General features: G+C 45.7%; 1 protein-coding gene across 5 annotated transcripts in view; it reads left to right on the forward strand.

Moving 5' to 3' along the window:
* The window catches only part of LOC307145154 (immunoglobulin like domain containing receptor 2), a 45958-nt gene extending 26392 nt beyond the window's left edge, over positions 1-19566 (forward strand). For 2 of the 5 annotated variants that reach the window (XM_079848014.1, XM_079848016.1), the window contains 6 exons: positions 1-136; positions 723-905; positions 1751-1870; positions 2343-2550; positions 2658-3414; positions 17126-18636. The exon at positions 1-136 is cut by the window's left edge and continues 11 nt beyond it. In XM_079848014.1, coding sequence (XP_079704140.1) covers positions 1-136; positions 723-905; positions 1751-1870; positions 2343-2550; positions 2658-3414; positions 17126-17161 — 1440 coding nt within the window. In that variant the 3' untranslated portion in view covers positions 17162-18636. Of the gene's footprint in view, positions 137-722; positions 906-1750; positions 1871-2342; positions 2551-2657; positions 3415-16310; positions 16415-17012 lie in introns of all 5 variants that reach the window. The other 3 variants (XM_079848013.1, XM_079848017.1, XM_079848015.1) reach the window with 3 other exon arrangements.
* Positions 19567-20025: the final 459 nt, after the last annotated feature.

Below are 20025 nucleotides of genomic sequence, written 5' to 3' on the forward strand. Positions count from 1 at the left end.
GTGAGCGCTGTGGTCGTGGGCAGTGCTCTGGTCATTCTGTTGGTGGGAGTTTGCTGGTGTCAGTGTTGCCCTCATTCCTGCTGCTGTTACGTGAGATGCTGCTGCTGCCCAGAGACCTGCTGCTGCCCTCGACACCGTGAGTACCACACACACACCAGTGCAGGTCAAACAATCAAGATCAAGATCAAAACACACTACACAAGCATACAAACACACCAGTGCAGGTCAAACAATCAAGATCAAGATCAAAACACACTACACAAGCATACAAACACATATTAACTCATGTTCTTGCATTACTATGATTTGGCACAAACCTGAGAGGCAATGGGTGGAGCCTGACATCCAGCCACACCCTATTCCTAAACCTAATTAGGTCAAGCTCCACCCATTAGTCCAGAGAGGAGGAGCTGGACATCATTTGACTGTGTAATGAACACCACTTGACAAACCTCAGTACTTCAGTACTCAATAATACTGTAACAAAAACATGTCAGAACTTCAACTAACTTTTCAGCAAGATTCTCTGTAAACATTTGCTCCTCCATTAGAGTAGTTGACTTGAAAGAGAAAACAGACCACAGAAGATTTGGCAGAGTTTCAGAGTTTACGGCATAGCATATTTTGCATATTAGTATTGCATTGCACATGAACTGGGTAAATTAACTCTTTCAAATAGCCGGGTTGGCGTGCTACATGACTTTGGTCTTTCTCTCCAATAGTGTATGAAGCAGGAAAGGGGATCAAGACAGCAGTGCCCACCCCAGTGCCCATGTTCCCTCCATACTACATAGCTGGGATGCCCACCATGGTGCCCATCGCCCCGCCCTCCCTCATCGACCCACACCTGTCCATCGACCCACACCTGTCCACCGCACCATCGCTGGAGCACAACGGCTCAGCAGGTGAGCACTAGAGTAAACATGTTCACTGAAACTGAGCTGCTGGTGAAAGTCTGTTTGTGACAGTGTTAGATGCTCCAAACCACAGCATGATTGATACGTTATTAAATAGTTCTGACCACAGCGGTATTTCAGAGCTTTACCACAGAAGAGTTCAGAATCTGGGAGGTTTCAATAACTCAAAATGAACCGAACACACTTCTGAAATCCAAACATTAAAAAATTTCAAGTTAAAGTGATACAGCTGCAGACAGACTCATGCATTCCCTTCACACTGCGACAATAGAGATTGCACTTGAGGGCAAATGCAACACAATGTGTCATATTAAATGCATACAGGTCAAGTAAAGTTACACATTTTATTTAGTAATTCAACTGATCACAATGCTAGAGTAAGCATATATTAAATGTGCTGCTTAGTCTCACTCTTTCAATTGCATTCCTGCTCCTCCTCGCTCAGTTTAGGCAAATTCAGGCGGTTTTTAGAGCTCAGATCGAGTCACAAGCTCAAGCCCTCTATTATGGACCACGGGCTAAATTAGTTTACTTTCACCTCTATTTAAGTATTATATTAACATACGAACCCCTGAAATAATATTATGATTTAACATTCAATATTAGTCCACATATTCTCTCACAAGGAGCAGATTCTATAAGCCCACAAAAGAATGGGGCACTAAAAAAACCTGCTATAGTATAAAATATATTTATGGTTTATATTTTGCTTGCAAAAAATTGTTTCTCATCAGAAAACAGGACAGGACTGTTTTAAATTGGCCTGAGTCTGTTTCCCCGAGTTACCAAAAACAATATTCTTACAACACACACACATGATGTATCTTCTGTAGTGCGGAGTGGTTTCCATCTGCAGTCTGCGTCAGATCAGAGCTCTCTGAAGGTGCTGCAGTTCGTGGAGAAGCAGCTCGCTCAGTTCAACCCGTCACAGACGCTTGGCAGCAGCCGAGACTGTAAGAGTCAAACGCCATTCCAGACGCCACATGACCACTGCACGCAATCCACTGTGCATTTCACTGCACGTTATCCACTGCACACAGTCCACTGCGTATTTCACTGCACGCAATCAACTGCACACACTCACTGGATATGACCACTGCATGAGCCACTGCACGCCATCCACTGCATGATCCACTGCACGCATGCACTCCACATGTCTTCCGTCTCCTCTTCTCTGTTTTCCTGCCTGAAGAGCTGCATGTTTGTCTCTGCATTCCTTGTGGTCTTTTAGCCCTTCATTCTTCACTTTTTTTTTTTTTACATTCTTTCATATAGTACCTGTAAATTATGCTTAATGTTCCTGGAATAAATGAGGATAAGAGTTACAAGAACAAGTTCAAATATTCTAATGTCAAATAATTGTGGTAAGAATTTACACAGAGTAAAAAGAGGTTGACGCCTTTGCTGATTTCTGCTTATCTGCAGCTTGCAGTATGTCCGAGCTGAGTTCATTACATGATGCAGAAACGGACTTCCATCAAACCTATCGACAAGTACAAAAAAAGGCTCTGCCAGTCATCCCTGATCTTGATGACCCCACTGACCTCCGGACCACAGATTTATCTCCCATTCATGAGGGACGATACACTCGACAGCCACAGCATAGAAACCGTGTGCCGGATGACAACCGCAGGTAATGGAAGGATGAGGTGTAGTAGATTCCTCTCTTCACTATTCTGAATACACACCGATTAGTTTAATAGTTTTGACAGATTTGAATTCATAAATCATTCTTTCCAGGTGGAACCCTCGCTCCGAGCACCTGCAGAGAAAGGCTTTCCTGGATCACGGACGGACCGGATCTCTGGATGAGCTCGAGGAGTTTGCGATGACATATATGCAGCGAGGACGTCACGGAGAGCTTGGAAACCGGGAGGACGACTACAGAACGCACGAACAGGAGCGCGAGAGGGAAAGAGAGCGAGAACGGGAGCACGAGAGGGAGAGAGAGCGAGAACGGGAGCACGAGAGGGAGAGAGAGCGAGAACGGGAGCGCGAGAGGGAGAGAGAGCGAGAACAGGAGCTGGAACGGGATCGGTATCCATTTTATTCTTCCAAACATTACTCTCCAAAGGCCAGTCCAGCGAGACGCCTGCCCAGCCCTCCGCCACTGCCTAGGATAAGGCGGGACGTGCGGGACAATGATCAACCCCAACGGGATCCACGGGATCAGAGAGATTCCAGCGCTACCGGGAGCAGAAGAGACTACGATGATGCCCTTCTCAACAGTTTATTAGAGCGTAAAGCTAAAGCTGGGAAGAGTGGCTCTTCAAAAGCGGGCCGGACTGAAGAGGACTCGGACACACCTTCCAAAAACAGCTCCAAGAAAAACAGTGAACGTTTCCACAGCAGGTCCTCAAGCAACCAGTCCCCTCGCCAGCGACCAGCAGAGGATAGTGAATCCCTGCCTCCCTACACAGAGAAGGAGCTGGAGCTGGAGCGTTCCCGAGGAGCCGAGACTGGCCAACAGCGCTCCGGTCACGGGCAGAGGAGAGTGGTGAGTTACCTGTAGGACTCTGTGTGACTGAGTTACCTGTTGGACTCTGTGTGACTGAGTTACCTGTTGGACTCTGTGTGACTGAGTTACCTGTAGGACTCTGTGTGACTGAGTTACCTGTTGGACTCTGTGTGACTGAGTTACCTGTAGGACTCTGTGTGACTGAGTTACCTGTTGGACTCTGTGTGACTGAGTTACCTGTAGGACTCTGTGTGACTGAGTTACCTGTAGAACTCTGTGTGACTGGGTTACCTGTAGGACTCTGTGTGACTGAGTTACCTGTTGGACTCTGTGTGACTGAGTTACCTGTAGGACTCTGTGTGACTGAGTTACCTGTTGGACTCTGTGTGACTGAGTTACCTGTTGGACTCTGTGTGACTGAGTTACATGTAGGACTCTGTGTGACTGAGTTACCTGTTGGACTCTGTGTGACTGAGTTACCTGTAGGACTCTGTGTGACTGAGTTACCTGTTGGACTCTGTGTGACTGAGTTACCTGTAGGACTCTGTGTGACTGAGTTACCTGTAGGACTCTGTGTGACTGGGTTACCTGTAGGACTCTGTGTGACTGAGTTACCTGTTGGACTCTGTGTGACTGAGTTACCTGTAGGACTCTGTGTGACTGAGTTACCTGTAGGACTCTGTGTGACTGAGTTACCTGTAGGACTCTGTGTGACTCTCTGTGTGACTGAGTTACCTGTAGTAATCTGTGTGACTGAGTTACCTGTAGGACTCTGTGTGACTGAGTTACCTGTAGGACTCTGTGTGACTCTCTGTGTGACTGAGTTACCTGTAGTAATCTGTGTGACTGAATTACCTGTAGGACTCTGTGTGACTGAGTTACCTGTAGTAATCTGTGTGACTGAGTTACCTGTAGGACTCTGTGTGACTGAGTTACCTGTAGGACTCTGTGTGACTGAGTTACCTGTAGTAATCTGTGTGACTGAGTTACCTGTAGGACTCTGTGTGACTGAGTTACCTGTAGGACTCTGTGTGACTGAGTTACCTGTAGGACTCTGTGTGACTGAGTTACCTGTTGGACTCTGTGTGACTGAGTTACCTGTTGGACTCTGTGTGACTGAGTTACCTGTAGGACTCTGTGTGACTGAGTTACCTGTAGGACTCTGTGTGACTGAGTTACCTGTAGGACTCTGTGTGACTCTCTGTGTGACTGAGTTACCTGTAGTAATCTGTGTGACTGAGTTACCTGTAGGACTCTGTGTGACTGAGTTACCTGTAGGACTCTGTGTGACTCTCTGTGTGACTGAGTTACCTGTAGTAATCTGTGTGACTGAGTTACCTGTAGGACTCTGTGTGACTGAGTTACCTGTAGGACTCTGTGTGACTGAGTTACCTGTAGTAATCTGTGTGACTGAGTTACCTGTAGGACTCTGTGTGACTGAGTTACCTGTAGGACTCTGTGTGACTGAGTTACCTGTAGTAATCTGTGTGACTGAGTTACCTGTAGGACTCTGTGTGACTGAGTTACCTGTAGGACTCTGTGTGACTGAGTTACCTGTAGTAATCTGTGTGACTGAGTTACCTGTAGGACTCTGTGTGACTGAGTTACCTGTAGGACTCTGTGTGACTGAGTTACCTGTAGGACTCTGTGTGACTGAGTTACCTGTAGGACTCTGTGTGACTGAGTTACCTGTTGGACTCTGTGTGACTGAGTTACCTGTAGGACTCTGTGTGACTGAGTTACCTGTAGGACTCTGTGTGACTGAGTTACCTGTAGGACTCTGTGTGACTCTCTGTGTGACTGAGTTACCTGTAGTAATCTGTGTGACTGAGTTACCTGTAGGACTCTGTGTGACTGAGTTACCTGTAGGACTCTGTGTGACTGAGTTACCTGTAGGACTCTGTGTGACTGAGTTACCTGTAGGACTCTGTGTGACTGAGTTACCTGTTGGACTCTGTGTGACTGAGTGACCTGTAGGACTCTGTGTGACTGAGTGACCTGTAGGACTCTGTGTGACTGAGTTACCTGTAGGACTCTGTGTGACTGAGTTACCTGTAGGACTCTGTGTGACTGAGTTACCTGTTGGACTGTGTGACTGAGATACCTGTAGGACTCTGTGTGACTGAGTTACCTGTAGGACTCTGTGTGACTGAGTTACCTGTAGGACTCTGTGTGACTGAGTTATCTGTAGGACTCTGTGTGTCTGAGTTACCTGTTGGACTGTGTGACTGAGATACCTGTAGGACTCTGTGTGACTGAGTTACCTGTAGGACTCTGTGTGACTCTCTGTGTGACTGAGTTACCTGTAGGACTCTGTGTGACTGAGTTACCTGTAGTAATCTGTGTGACTGAGTTACCTGTAGTAATCTGTGTGACTGAGTTACCTGTAGGACTCTGTGTGACTCTCTGTGTGACTGAGTTACCTGTAGGACTCTGTGTGACTGAGTTATCTGTAGGACTCTGTGTGACTGAGTTACCTGTAGGACTCTGTGTGACTGAGTTACCTGTTGGACTCTGTGTGACTGAGTTACCTGTAGGACTCTGTGTGACTGAGTTACCTGTTGGACTGTGTGACTGAGATACCTGTAGGACTCTGTGTGACTGAGTTACCTGTAGGACTCTGTGTGACTGAGTTACCTGTTGGACTGTGTGACTAAGATACCTGTAGGACTCTGTGTGACTGAGTTACCTGTAGGACTCTGTGTGACTGAGTTACCTGTAGTAATCTGTGTGACTGAGTTACCTGTAGTAATCTGTGTGACTGAGTTACCTGTAGGACTCTGTGTGACTCTCTGTGTGACTGAGTTACCTGTAGGACTCTGTGTGACTGAGTTATCTGTAGGACTCTGTGTGACTGAGTTACCTGTAGGACTCTGTGTGACTCTCTGTGTGACTGAGTTACCTGTAGGACTCTATGTGACTGAGTTATCTGTAGGACTCTGTGTGTCTGAGTTACCTGTAGGACTCTGTGTGACTCTCTGTGTGACTGAGTTACCTGTAGGACTCTGTGTGACTGAGTTACCTGTAGTAATCTGTGTGACTGAGTTACCTGTAGTAATCTGTGTGACTGAGTTACCTGTAGGACTCTGTGTGACTGAGTTACCTGTTGGACTGTGTGACTGAGATACCTGTAGGACTCTGTGTGACTGAGTTACCTGTAGGACTCTGTGTGACTGAGTTACCTGTAGGACTCTGTGTGACTGAGTTATCTGTAGTAATCTGTGTGACTGAGTTATCTGTAGGACTCTGTGTGTCTGAGTTACCTGTAGGACTCTGTGTGACTCTCTGTGTGACTGAGTTACCTATAGGACTCTGTGTGACTGAGTTACCTGTAGTAATCTGTGTGACTGAGTTACCTGTAGTAATCTGTGTGACTGAGTTACCTGTAGGACTCTGTGTGACTCTCTGTGTGACTGAGTTACCTGTAGGACTCTGTGTGACTGAGTTACCTGTAGGACTCTGTGTGACTCTCTGTGTGACTGAGTTACCTGAGTCCTATGTGTGACTGAGTTACCTGAGTCCTATGTGTGACTGAGTTACCTGAGTCCTATGTGTGACTGAGTTACCTGTAGGACTCTGTGTGACTGAGTTACCTTTAGTAATCTGTGTGACTGAGTTACCTGTAGGACTCTTTGTGACTGAGTTACCTGTTGGACTCTGTGTGACTGAGTTACCTGTTGGACTCTGTGTGACTGAGTTACCTGTAGGACTCTGTGTGACTGAGTTACCTGTTGGACTCTGTGTGACTGAGTTACCTTTTGGACTCTTTGTGACTGAGTTACCTGTTGGACTCTGTGTGACTGAGTTACCTGTTGGACTCTGTGTGACTGAGTTACCTGTTGGACTCTGTGTGACTGAGTTACCTGTAGGACTCTGTGTGACTGAGTTACCTGTAGGACTCTGTGTGACTCTCTGTGTGACTGAGTTACCTGAGTCCTATGTGTGACTGAGTTACCTGTAGGACTCTGTGTGACTGAGTTACCTGTTGGACTCTGTGTGACTGAGTTACCTGTTGGACTCTGTGTGACTGAGTTACCTTTTGGACTCTGTGTGACTGAGTTACCTGTTGGACTCTGTGTGACTGAGTTACCTGTTGGACTCTGTGTGACTGAGTTACCTGTTGGACTCTGTGTGACTGAGTTACCTGTAGGACTCTGTGTGACTGAGTTACCTGTAGGACTCTGTGTGACTCTCTGTGTGACTGAGTTACCTGAGTCCTATGTGTGACTGAGTTACCTGTTGGACTCTGTGTGACTGAGTTACCTGTTGGACTCTGTGTGACTGAGTTACCTGTTGGACTCTGTGTGACTGAGTTACCTGTAGGACTCTGTGTGACTGAGTTACCTGTAGGACTCTGTGTGACTCTCTGTGTGACTGAGTTACCTGAGTCCTATGTGTGACTGAGTTACCTGTAGGACTCTGTGTGACTGAGTTACCTGTTGGACTCTGTGTGACTGAGTTACCTGTTGGACTCTGTGTGACTGAGTTACCTTTTGGACTCTTTGTGACTGAGTTACCTGTTGGACTCTGTGTGACTGAGTTACCTGTTGGACTCTGTGTGACTGAGTTACCTGTTGGACTCTGTGTGACTGAGTTACCTGTAGGACTCTGTGTGACTCTCTGTGTGACTGAGTTACCTGAGTCCTATGTGTGACTGAGTTACCTGTAGGACTCTGTGTGACTGAGTTACCTGTTGGACTCTGTGTGACTGAGTTACCTGTAGGACTCTGTATGACTGAGTTACCTGTAGGACTCTGTGTGACTGAGTTACCTGTAGGACTCTGTGTGTCTGAGTTACCTGTAGGACTCTGTGTGACTGAGTTACCTGTAGGACTCTGTGTGACTGAGTTACCTGTAGGACTCTGTGTGACTGAGTGACCTGTAGGACTCTGTGTGACTGAGTGACCTGTAGGACTCTGTGTGACTGAGTGACCTGTAGGACTCTGTGTGACTGAGTTACCTGTAGGACTCTGTGTGACTGAGTTATCTGTAGGACTCTGTGTGACTGAGTTACCTGTAGGACTCTGTGTGACTGAGTTACCTGTAGGACTCTGTGTGACTCTCTGTGTGACTGAGTTACCTGAGTCCTATGTGTGACTGAGTTACCTGAGTCCTATGTGTGACTGAGTTACCTGAGTCCTATGTGTGACTGAGTTACCTGTAGGACTCTGTGTGACTGAGTTACCTGTTGGACTCTGTGTGACTGAGTTACCTGTAGGACTCTGTGTGACTGAGTTACCTGTAGTAATCTGTGTGACTGAGTTACCTGTAGGACTCTGTGTGACTGAGTTACCTGTTGGACTCTGTGTGACTGAGTTACCTGTTGGACTGTGTGACTGAGATACCTGTAGGACTCTGTGTGACTGAGTTACCTGTAGGACTCTGTGTGACTGAGTTATCTGTAGTAATCTGTGTGACTGAGTTATCTGTAGGACTCTGTGTGTCTGAGTTACCTGTTGGACTGTGTGACTGAGATACCTGTAGGACTCTGTGTGACTGAGTTACCTGTAGGACTCTGTGTGACTGAGTTATCTGTAGGACTCTGTGTGACTGAGTTACCTGTAGGACTCTGTGTGACTGAGTTATCTGTAGGACTCTGTGTGACTGAGTTACCTGTAGGACTCTGTGTGACTCTCTGTGTGACTGAGTTACCTGTAGGACTCTGTGTGACTGAGTTACCTGTAGGACTCTGTGTGTCTGAGTTACCTGTAGGACTCTGTGTGACTGAGTTACCTGTAGGACTCTGTGTGACTGAGTTACCTGTTGGACTCTGTGTGACTGAGTTATCTGTAGGACTCTGTGTGTCTGAGTTACCTGTAGGACTCTGTGTGACTCTCTGTGTGACTGAGTTACCTGTAGGACTCTGTGTGACTGAGTGACCTGTAGGACTCTGTGTGACTGAGTGACCTGTAGGACTCTGTGTGACTGAGTTACCTGTAGGACTCTGTGTGACTGAGTTACCTGTAGGACTCTGTGTGACTGAGTTACCTGTTGGACTGTGTGACTGAGATACCTGTAGGACTCTGTGTGACTGAGTTACCTGTAGGACTCTGTGTGACTGAGTTATCTGTAGGACTCTGTGTGTCTGAGTTACCTGTTGGACTGTGTGACTGAGATACCTGTAGGACTCTGTGTGACTGAGTTACCTGTAGGACTCTGTGTGACTCTCTGTGTGACTGAGTTACCTGTAGGACTCTGTGTGACTGAGTTACCTGTAGTAATCTGTGTGACTGAGTTACCTGTAGTAATCTGTGTGACTGAGTTACCTGTAGGACTCTGTGTGACTCTCTGTGTGACTGAGTTACCTGTAGGACTCTGTGTGACTGAGTTATCTGTAGGACTCTGTGTGACTGAGTTACCTGTAGGACTCTGTGTGACTGAGTTACCTGTTGGACTCTGTGTGACTGAGTTACCTGTAGGACTCTGTGTGACTGAGATACCTGTAGGACTCTGTGTGACTGAGTTACCTGTTGGACTGTGTGACTGAGATACCTGTAGGACTCTGTGTGACTGAGTTACCTGTAGGACTCTGTGTGACTGAGTTACCTGTTGGACTGTGTGACTGAGATACCTGTAGGACTCTGTGTGACTGAGTTACCTGTAGGACTCTGTGTGACTGAGTTACCTGTAGTAATCTGTGTGACTGAGTTACCTGTAGTAATCTGTGTGACTGAGTTACCTGTAGGACTCTGTGTGACTCTCTGTGTGACTGAGTTACCTGTAGGACTCTGTGTGACTGAGTTATCTGTAGGACTCTGTGTGACTGAGTTACCTGTAGGACTCTGTGTGACTCTCTGTGTGACTGAGTTACCTGTAGGACTCTATGTGACTGAGTTATCTGTAGGACTCTGTGTGTCTGAGTTACCTGTAGGACTCTGTGTGACTCTCTGTGTGACTGAGTTACCTGTAGGACTCTGTGTGACTGAGTTACCTGTAGTAATCTGTGTGACTGAGTTACCTGTAGTAATCTGTGTGACTGAGTTACCTGTAGGACTCTGTGTGACTGAGTTACCTGTTGGACTGTGTGACTGAGATACCTGTAGGACTCTGTGTGACTGAGTTACCTGTAGGACTCTGTGTGACTGAGTTACCTGTAGGACTCTGTGTGACTGAGTTATCTGTAGTAATCTGTGTGACTGAGTTATCTGTAGGACTCTGTGTGTCTGAGTTACCTGTAGGACTCTGTGTGACTCTCTGTGTGACTGAGTTACCTATAGGACTCTGTGTGACTGAGTTACCTGTAGTAATCTGTGTGACTGAGTTACCTGTAGTAATCTGTGTGACTGAGTTACCTGTAGGACTCTGTGTGACTCTCTGTGTGACTGAGTTACCTGTAGGACTCTGTGTGACTGAGTTACCTGTAGGACTCTGTGTGACTCTCTGTGTGACTGAGTTACCTGAGTCCTATGTGTGACTGAGTTACCTGAGTCCTATGTGTGACTGAGTTACCTGAGTCCTATGTGTGACTGAGTTACCTGTAGGACTCTGTGTGACTGAGTTACCTTTAGTAATCTGTGTGACTGAGTTACCTGTAGGACTCTTTGTGACTGAGTTACCTTTTGGACTCTTTGTGACTGAGTTACCTGTTGGACTCTGTGTGACTGAGTTACCTGTTGGACTCTGTGTGACTGAGTTACCTGTAGGACTCTGTGTGACTGAGTTACCTGTTGGACTCTGTGTGACTGAGTTACCTGTTGGACTCTGTGTGACTGAGTTACCTTTTGGACTCTTTGTGACTGAGTTACCTGTTGGACTCTGTGTGACTGAGTTACCTGTTGGACTCTGTGTGACTGAGTTACCTGTTGGACTCTGTGTGACTGAGTTACCTGTAGGACTCTGTGTGACTGAGTTACCTGTAGGACTCTGTGTGACTCTCTGTGTGACTGAGTTACCTGAGTCCTATGTGTGACTGAGTTACCTGTAGGACTCTGTGTGACTGAGTTACCTGTTGGACTCTGTGTGACTGAGTTACCTTTTGGACTCTGTGTGACTGAGTTACCTGTTGGACTCTGTGTGACTGAGTTACCTGTTGGACTCTGTGTGACTGAGTTACCTGTTGGACTCTGTGTGACTGAGTTACCTGTAGGACTCTGTGTGACTGAGTTACCTGTAGGACTCTGTGTGACTCTCTGTGTGACTGAGTTACCTGAGTCCTATGTGTGACTGAGTTACCTGTTGGACTCTGTGTGACTGAGTTACCTGTTGGACTCTGTGTGACTGAGTTACCTGTTGGACTCTGTGTGACTGAGTTACCTGTAGGACTCTGTGTGACTGAGTTACCTGTAGGACTCTGTGTGACTCTCTGTGTGACTGAGTTACCTGAGTCCTATGTGTGACTGAGTTACCTGTAGGACTCTGTGTGACTGAGTTACCTGTTGGACTCTGTGTGACTGAGTTACCTGTTGGACTCTGTGTGACTGAGTTACCTTTTGGACTCTTTGTGACTGAGTTACCTGTTGGACTCTGTGTGACTGAGTTACCTGTTGGACTCTGTGTGACTGAGTTACCTGTTGGACTCTGTGTGACTGAGTTACCTGTAGGACTCTGTGTGACTCTCTGTGTGACTGAGTTACCTGAGTCCTATGTGTGACTGAGTTACCTGTAGGACTCTGTGTGACTGAGTTACCTGTTGGACTCTGTGTGACTAAGTTACCTGTAGGACTCTGTGTGACTGAGTTACCTGTAGGACTCTGTGTGACTGAGTTACCTGTAGGACTCTGTGTGTCTGAGTTACCTGTAGGACTCTGTGTGACTGAGTTACCTGTAGGACTCTGTGTGACTGAGTTACCTGTAGGACTCTGTGTGACTGAGTGACCTGTAGGACTCTGTGTGACTGAGTGACCTGTAGGACTCTGTGTGACTGAGTGACCTGTAGGACTCTGTGTGACTGAGTTACCTGTAGGACTCTGTGTGACTGAGTTATCTGTAGGACTCTGTGTGACTGAGTTACCTGTAGGACTCTGTGTGACTGAGTTACCTGTAGGACTCTGTGTGACTCTCTGTGTGACTGAGTTACCTGAGTCCTATGTGTGACTGAGTTACCTGAGTCCTATGTGTGACTGAGTTACCTGAGTCCTATGTGTGACTGAGTTACCTGTAGGACTCTGTGTGACTGAGTTACCTGTTGGACTCTGTGTGACTGAGTTACCTGTAGGACTCTGTGTGACTGAGTTACCTGTAGTAATCTGTGTGACTGAGTTACCTGTAGGACTCTGTGTGACTGAGTTACCTGTTGGACTCTGTGTGACTGAGTTACCTGTTGGACTGTGTGACTGAGATACCTGTAGGACTCTGTGTGACTGAGTTACCTGTAGGACTCTGTGTGACTGAGTTATCTGTAGTAATCTGTGTGACTGAGTTATCTGTAGGACTCTGTGTGTCTGAGTTACCTGTTGGACTGTGTGACTGAGATACCTGTAGGACTCTGTGTGACTGAGTTACCTGTAGGACTCTGTGTGACTGAGTTATCTGTAGGACTCTGTGTGACTGAGTTACCTGTAGGACTCTGTGTGACTGAGTTATCTGTAGGACTCTGTGTGACTGAGTTACCTGTAGGACTCTGTGTGACTCTCTGTGTGACTGAGTTACCTGTAGGACTCTGTGTGACTGAGTTACCTGTAGGACTCTGTGTGTCTGAGTTACCTGTAGGACTCTGTGTGACTGAGTTACCTGTAGGACTCTGTGTGACTGAGTTACCTGTAGGACTCTGTGTGTCTGAGTTACCTGTTGGACTCTGTGTGACTGAGTTATCTGTAGGACTCTGTGTGTCTGAGTTACCTGTAGGACTCTGTGTGACTCTCTGTGTGACTGAGTTACCTGTAGGACTCTGTGTGACTGAGTTACCTGTAGTAATCTGTGTGACTGAGTTACCTGTAGTAATCTGTGTGACTGAGTTACCTGTAGTAATCTGTGTGACTGAGTTACCTGTAGGACTCTTTGTGACTGAGTTACCTGTTGGACTCTTTGTGACTGAGTTACCTGTTGGACTCTGTGTGACTGAGTTACCTGTTGGACTCTTTGTGACTGAGTTACCTGTAGGACTCTGTGTGACTGAGTTACCTGTAGGACTCTGTGTGACTCTCTGTGTGACTGAGTTACCTGAGTCTTATGTGTGACTGAGTTACCTGAGTCCTATGTGTGACTGAGTTACCTGAGTCCTATGTGTGACTGAGTTACCTGTAGGACTCTGTGTGACTGAGTTACCTGTAGAACTCTGTGTGACTGAGTTACCTGTAGGACTCTGTGTGACTGAGGCTGCATTTACACTGCAGGTCTTGATGCCCAATTCCGATTTGCTGACTATATCCAATTTTTTTGACGACCCGCTTACATCATCTTTTAAAAGTGACCTGTATCCGATATTTGCATTTACACTATACACTGCCAAAACAATCAAATGTAGACGTTCTGGCCCGGAAAATGAAGTAAAACAGCTCTATATGCAATGGATGCAGAAGCAGACAAAATTATTATAGTGATGCGCGGATCGCGGTCATATCCGTGGGGGCACTGTGGATAATCCGCGGATCGGGCGGGTTAAGTAGGCTAATAAAAAAAACATTCTGATTAATTTCAGGTGGGTCGCGGTTGGATAGATAAATCATTAACTAAAATATTAACTACATTCTCTAAAATATGAGCATGTTCCATTCCAGTTTAAGTTTCAAGGGAGTAAAGCCTGATTATGCCATTAAGAAAATGAAATTCTCTCAAATAAATTTTGTTTTAAAGAAATGTTCGTTTAAAAGCAGCGCTCATTCATCATTGTATTAGATCCGCGCATGAACTGTCGCCTCGAGTCCGCTGTTGAAGGTGATGATCATCCATTTATCCTCACGCGTAACCACACATAAGAATAATAACTTTGACCATCAGGTGCGGATACTTAAATCAGAGAAAATTATTGGTGCGGGTGGATGATTTGTTTTTGACTGCGGATTCGGGTGACGTTGGAGCTCATCCGCGCATCTCTAATTATGCAGTGTTTTGCTTTCCGCACTGTTTTCAAAGGTCAGCAAAACATTGCTCTCGTAAGGTGTAGAAAAAATTACTCCACTGTGTTGAGCCTTCGACCTCCATCGCGCCTATAATAAGTCATGTGTTCTCAGTTGGGGGTGTCCACCTGAGTTGACGTCATTTTTTTAATGACGTATGACTCGCATTTACTGGGGAATATCCGATTTGTCTGCTTACATGGCACACGCAAATGCACGTATCCGATTCATATCCGATTTATTACCACATATGATTGAGGCCTGAATCCGATCTGAGAAAATCGGAATCCATGCATTTTTTTCCTGCTTACACGTTCACCGGTCATATCCGATCTGTGCCACATGAGAGGAAAAAATCGGAATTGGGTCACTTGAACTATGCAGTGTAAATGGGGCCTGAGTTACCTGTAGGACTCTGTGTGACTGAGTTACCTGTAGGACTCTGTGTGACTGAGTTACCTGTAGGACTCTGTGTTGACTGAGTTACCTGTAGGACTCTGTGTGACTGAGTTACCTGTAGGACTCTGTGTTGACTCTCTGTGTGACTGAGTTACCTGTAGGACTCTGTGTGACTGAGTTACCTGTTGGACTCTGTGTGACTGAGTTACCTGTAGGACTCTGTGTGACTGAGTTACCTGTTGGACTCTGTGTGACTGAGTTACCTGTAGGACTCTGTGTGACTGAGTTACCTGTAGGACTCTGTGTGACTGAGTTACCTGTAGGACTCTGTGTGACTGAGTTACCTGTAGGACTCTGTGTGACTGAGTTACCTGTAGGACTCTGTGTGACTGAGTTACCTGTAGGACTCTGTGTTGACTCTCTGTGTGACTGAGTTACCTGTAGGACTCTGTGTGACTGAGTTACCTGTTGGACTCTGTGTGACTGAGTTACCTGTAGGACTCTGTGTGACTGAGTTACCTGTAGGACTCTGTGTTGACTCTCTGTGTGACTGAGTTACCTGTAGGACTCTGTGTGACTGAGTTACCTGTTGGACTCTGTGTGACTGAGTTACCTGTAGGACTCTGTGTGACTGAGTTACCTGTAGGACTCTGTGTGACTGAGTTACCTGTTGGACTCTGTGTGACTGAGTTACCTGTAGGACTCTGTGTGACTGAGTTACCTGTAGGACTCTGTGTGACTGAGTTACCTGTAGGACTCTGTGTGACTGAGTTACCTGTAGGACTCTGTGTGACTGAGTTACCTGTAGGACTCTGTGTTGACTCTCTGTGTGACTGAGTTACCTGTAGGACTCTGTGTGACTGAGTTACCTGTTGGACTCTGTGTGACTGAGTTACCTGTAGGACTCTGTGTGACTGAGTTACCTGTAGGACTCTGTGTGACTGAGTTACCTGTAGGACTCTGTGTGACTGAGTTACCTGTAGGACTCTGTGTGACTCTCTGTGTGACTGAGTTACCTGTAGGACTCTGTGTGACTGAGTTACCTGTTGGACTCTGTGTGACTGAGTTACCTGTAGGACTCTGTGTTGACTCTCTGTGTGACTGAGTTACCTGTAGGACTCTGTGTGACTCTCTGTGTGACTGAGTTACCTGTAGGACTCTGTGTGACTGAGTTACCTGTTGGACTCTGTGTGACTGATGTTCCACTGAGAAGGGAATAAAACCCTCGGATCTGTGGACCTGCGTTTGTCTCGCATGGAAATGCATGCGATGGTGCAGTGAAAGAAAAGCACCAAGGTTCCACAGAATCCAATGCCTTAGAAAGGCTTTTGAAAAGGCTTTCAGGGATTTTAAGTATGTAGTCTTAAAACACAATTGGTAACATTATTAGAAAAGAAACCTCAAGAATGAAAGATCCCTGAAAACAGTCATTAAAAGAGAGAATCCAGAACATAATAAATGCATTCACCAGAGAAGCACTCTATAAGATTTCCTCTTGCCAGTCATCATCCTTACCATTTATTTCATTCATATCTCTTGTAGACATTTTTTGATGAACAAAGTGCGCAGTTTGATTCCGACCTAGGTCTTTCGATCACGGTTCGATTTGCACCTCGATTTGACAACAGAAAATAACCTGTACACAGGTAACAAGAATGTCAAAAAATCAATCATATCTCTGCCTGCTTGCTGCTTAAATCCTCCCCAAAATGTGTTTGGATCACAGCTATAAACTCTAACACAACTAATGATAGAAACGGTCCCTCAAAGCACTAAGAAATGTTGAAAAAGAAATAAAAAAGGTCAAGGTATGACATTGATCAAATGTGTAAAGCAAAAATGAAGACAAGCTTGATGAAAGAAATTACAGGTGGTGTTTTTAGAGTCTGTGTGTGTGTCAGAGATCATCCCTCTCGTCCTTCAGTTTGTAGAAACAGTTACGCCTCGTCACACTTCCACTGTACGAGGCTTTCTCTGACATCTTTTCTTGCTTTTACAAACACAGACGTAGCTGTAGCGTTTTACTGCATCTAACATCAAACTTCTCATCTTCATTAAATGAGATCCAAAAGTAACATGTAGGCGATCAGACCCGCAGAAGCTCCATTTGTGTGCATAAATACAGATGGAAATCTTATTGAGTGCAACTTGGAGAATCATGTAGCGTTTCAAGTTTTGATTTATATTTTGTATTTCTTTTTCTGAGTGATGTAACATACATGTCTGGTCCTAATATATTTCCAGAATAATCACTGACAGCGCTTGACCTGCGACTCACTCTAGACGAGACTAACCCGCTCTAACTGACCAGCTCAACCGGCTCGTTCGCTCACTCTCTGTCCTCTCTCTCTGACCAGAACACACTGCTGACCAGACACACGCTCGAGGTCTGATGTCCTCACACACACACACACACACACACACACATACAAGGACAAAACACTCCTGGCTCACGATCCCGCGGAGGACCAGCCTGTGGAACCGAGGTTTGTGGGTCTGAAATATGTTTTACAGGCTCGTCTGAAGTTCATTCCTGAGGTACACAGACACTCAGTGGACGAGACTCTTCCTGACCGTTCAAGTGGATTAGTGTTGGATAAAAACATTTGCCTCACAGTGGAATGATGACGTTTACATGAAGTGTTTCTGGACGTTATATATGAGGTTATCATATCGTTTATTTCACATATGTTTATAATCTCAGAGTGCTCTGTATGAATGGAATGTTACTTTGCTACATTCTGACACAATGTATCAGTAAACACATTCATAACTGCTGTTTGCTAACAAATGTTGTGCTGTTTTTGCACAAGGTATTAATATCATTGCAGATCTTGTTATACTCACGTTTTTTATCAGTATTAAGCGATTTTCACATTAATAAATTATAATATTGTGTGTATTTTAGGGGATGATACTGACTTTCATGTAAAGCTGAGCAAAACTGTTTAAAGACACTGAGAACAAGATTACAGGAAGTCATTTGGTTTCTGTGGTTCCGCAGAATTATCATCCAAACTCATCATGTGAGAGCTCATTGAAGCTCACGTCTGGATGATATATGCTGATCTCTGAACCGCGTAGCCTACTAGTAATCTTCTCATACTAGTTTTACCATATCTTTCTACAGCAGTAAGAGTAAGAGTAAGAGGGTTGGGTACCGAACTCGGTACTTTTAATGGCACAGACCGAATTACGTCAGTACTACCGAGTAGCGATTCACATTAAATCAGTGGATTACGAGAACATGAATGCATGAACTTCATTTCCAGAGCCGCTCTGAGAGTCACTGAAGTTCGTCAGCATTTTACAGTTTCATTGAAGAAAAACTCTTGTTATATCATTAACACACGGAGACTCAAAGGTCTTCACCACAACCCGTCAAAATAAGAGTTCGGTTTAACTTGATAATATATTACTGTTGTACAGTAGAATTTAGATATTTCAATTTAATAATAATACTAACACTAATAATAATAAATGATCAAAAAAACATTTTCAAGGAATAATCACTTTTTCTATTACACTCACCTAAAGGATTATTAGGAACAACATACTAATACTGTGTTTGACCCCCTTTCGCCTTCAGAACTGCCTTAATTCTACGTGGCATTGATTCAACAAGGTGCTGAAAGCATTCTTTAGAAATGTTGGCCCATATTGATAGGATAGCATCTTGCAGTTGATGGAGATTTGTGGGATGCACATCCAGGGCACGAAGCTCCCGTTCCACCACATCCCAAAGATGCTCTATTGGGTTGAGATCTGGTGACTGTGGGGGCCATTTTAGTACAGTGAACTCATTGTCATGTTCAAGAAACCAATTTGAAATGATTCGAGCTTTGTGACATGGTGCATTATCCTGCTGGAAGTAGCCATCAGAGGATGGGTACATGGTGGTCATAAAGGGATGGACATGGTCAGAAACAATGCTCAGGTAGGCCGTGGCATTTAAACGATGCCCAATTGGCACTAAGGGGCGTAAAGTGTGCCAAGAAAACATCCCCCACACCATTACACCACCACCACCAGCCTGCACAGTGGTAACAAGGCATGATGGATCCATGTTCTCATTCTGTTTACACCAAATTCTGACTCTACCATCTGAATGCCTCAACAGAAATCGAGACTCATCAGACCAGGCAACATTTTTCCAGTCTTCAACTGTCCAATTTTGGTGAGCTCGTGCAAATTGTAGCCTCTTTTTCCTATTTGTAGTGGAGATGAGTGGTACCCGGTGGGGTCTTCTGCTGTTGTAGCCCATCCGCCTCAAGGTTGTGCGTGTTGTGGCTTCACAAATGCTTTGCTGCATACCTCGGTTGTAACGAGTGGTTATTTCAGTCAAAGTTGCTCTTCTATCAGCTTGAATAAGTCGGCCCATTCTCCTCTGACCTCTAGCATCAACAAGGCATTTTCGCCCACAGGACTGCCGCATACTGGATGTTTTTCCCTTTTCACACCATTCTTTGTAAACCCTAGAAATGGTTGTGCGTGAAAATCCCAGTAACTGAGCAGATTGTGAAATACTCAGACCGGCCCGTCTGGCACCAACAACCATGCCACGCTCAAAATTGCTTAAATCACCTTTCTTTCCCATTCTGACATTCAGTTTGGAGTTCAGGAGATTGTCTTGACCAGGACCACACCCCTAAATGCATTGAAGCAACTGCCATGTGATTGGTTGATTAGATAATTGCATTAATGAGAAATTGAACAGGTGTTCCTAATAATCCTTTAGGTGAGTGTATATCCTCACTGAATATAAACGGCTGTTTGTGGACTATTACACATTCTAAACACTGTCATGATGAATAAGCTGCTTTGAAAGAGTGTATTGATGCATAAGCAGACATATTCTGGGGACACCATAGCTTCAAATGACATCTTGTGAAAAGGGGCGTAATATGTCCCCTTTAATGTGTTGACTATGGAAAACAATTAGGGTTAAACCGACTGCTAGCCCTAATACATGCACTGTGTGAGTGGGCCTAATCAAACTTCACTTCGTGGTGAAGAGCTGTTAGAAGCATCAGCACCTCACCTGCACCGAAGCCCCGCCCCATTGCTGAGGCCGCCGCCCACCAGCGTCTGCAGCGACGGCAGAGCGCAGCGGCTCAGCTGCTGTCTACTGGGACCCCTGCGGCCCCCGGGCATGACCTCCAGCGGCTCCCAGCGGCTCCGTCCTCACGTCTCCACCAGCGGCTCCCTGCGGCTCCGTCACGTCTCGGCCCAAAGCTGCCCGGCCACTGCAGGACAC

Source organism: Squalius cephalus (genome assembly GCF_949319135.1).
Source record: "Squalius cephalus genome assembly, chromosome: 2".
Taxonomy (NCBI): domain Eukaryota; kingdom Metazoa; phylum Chordata; class Actinopteri; order Cypriniformes; family Leuciscidae; genus Squalius; species Squalius cephalus.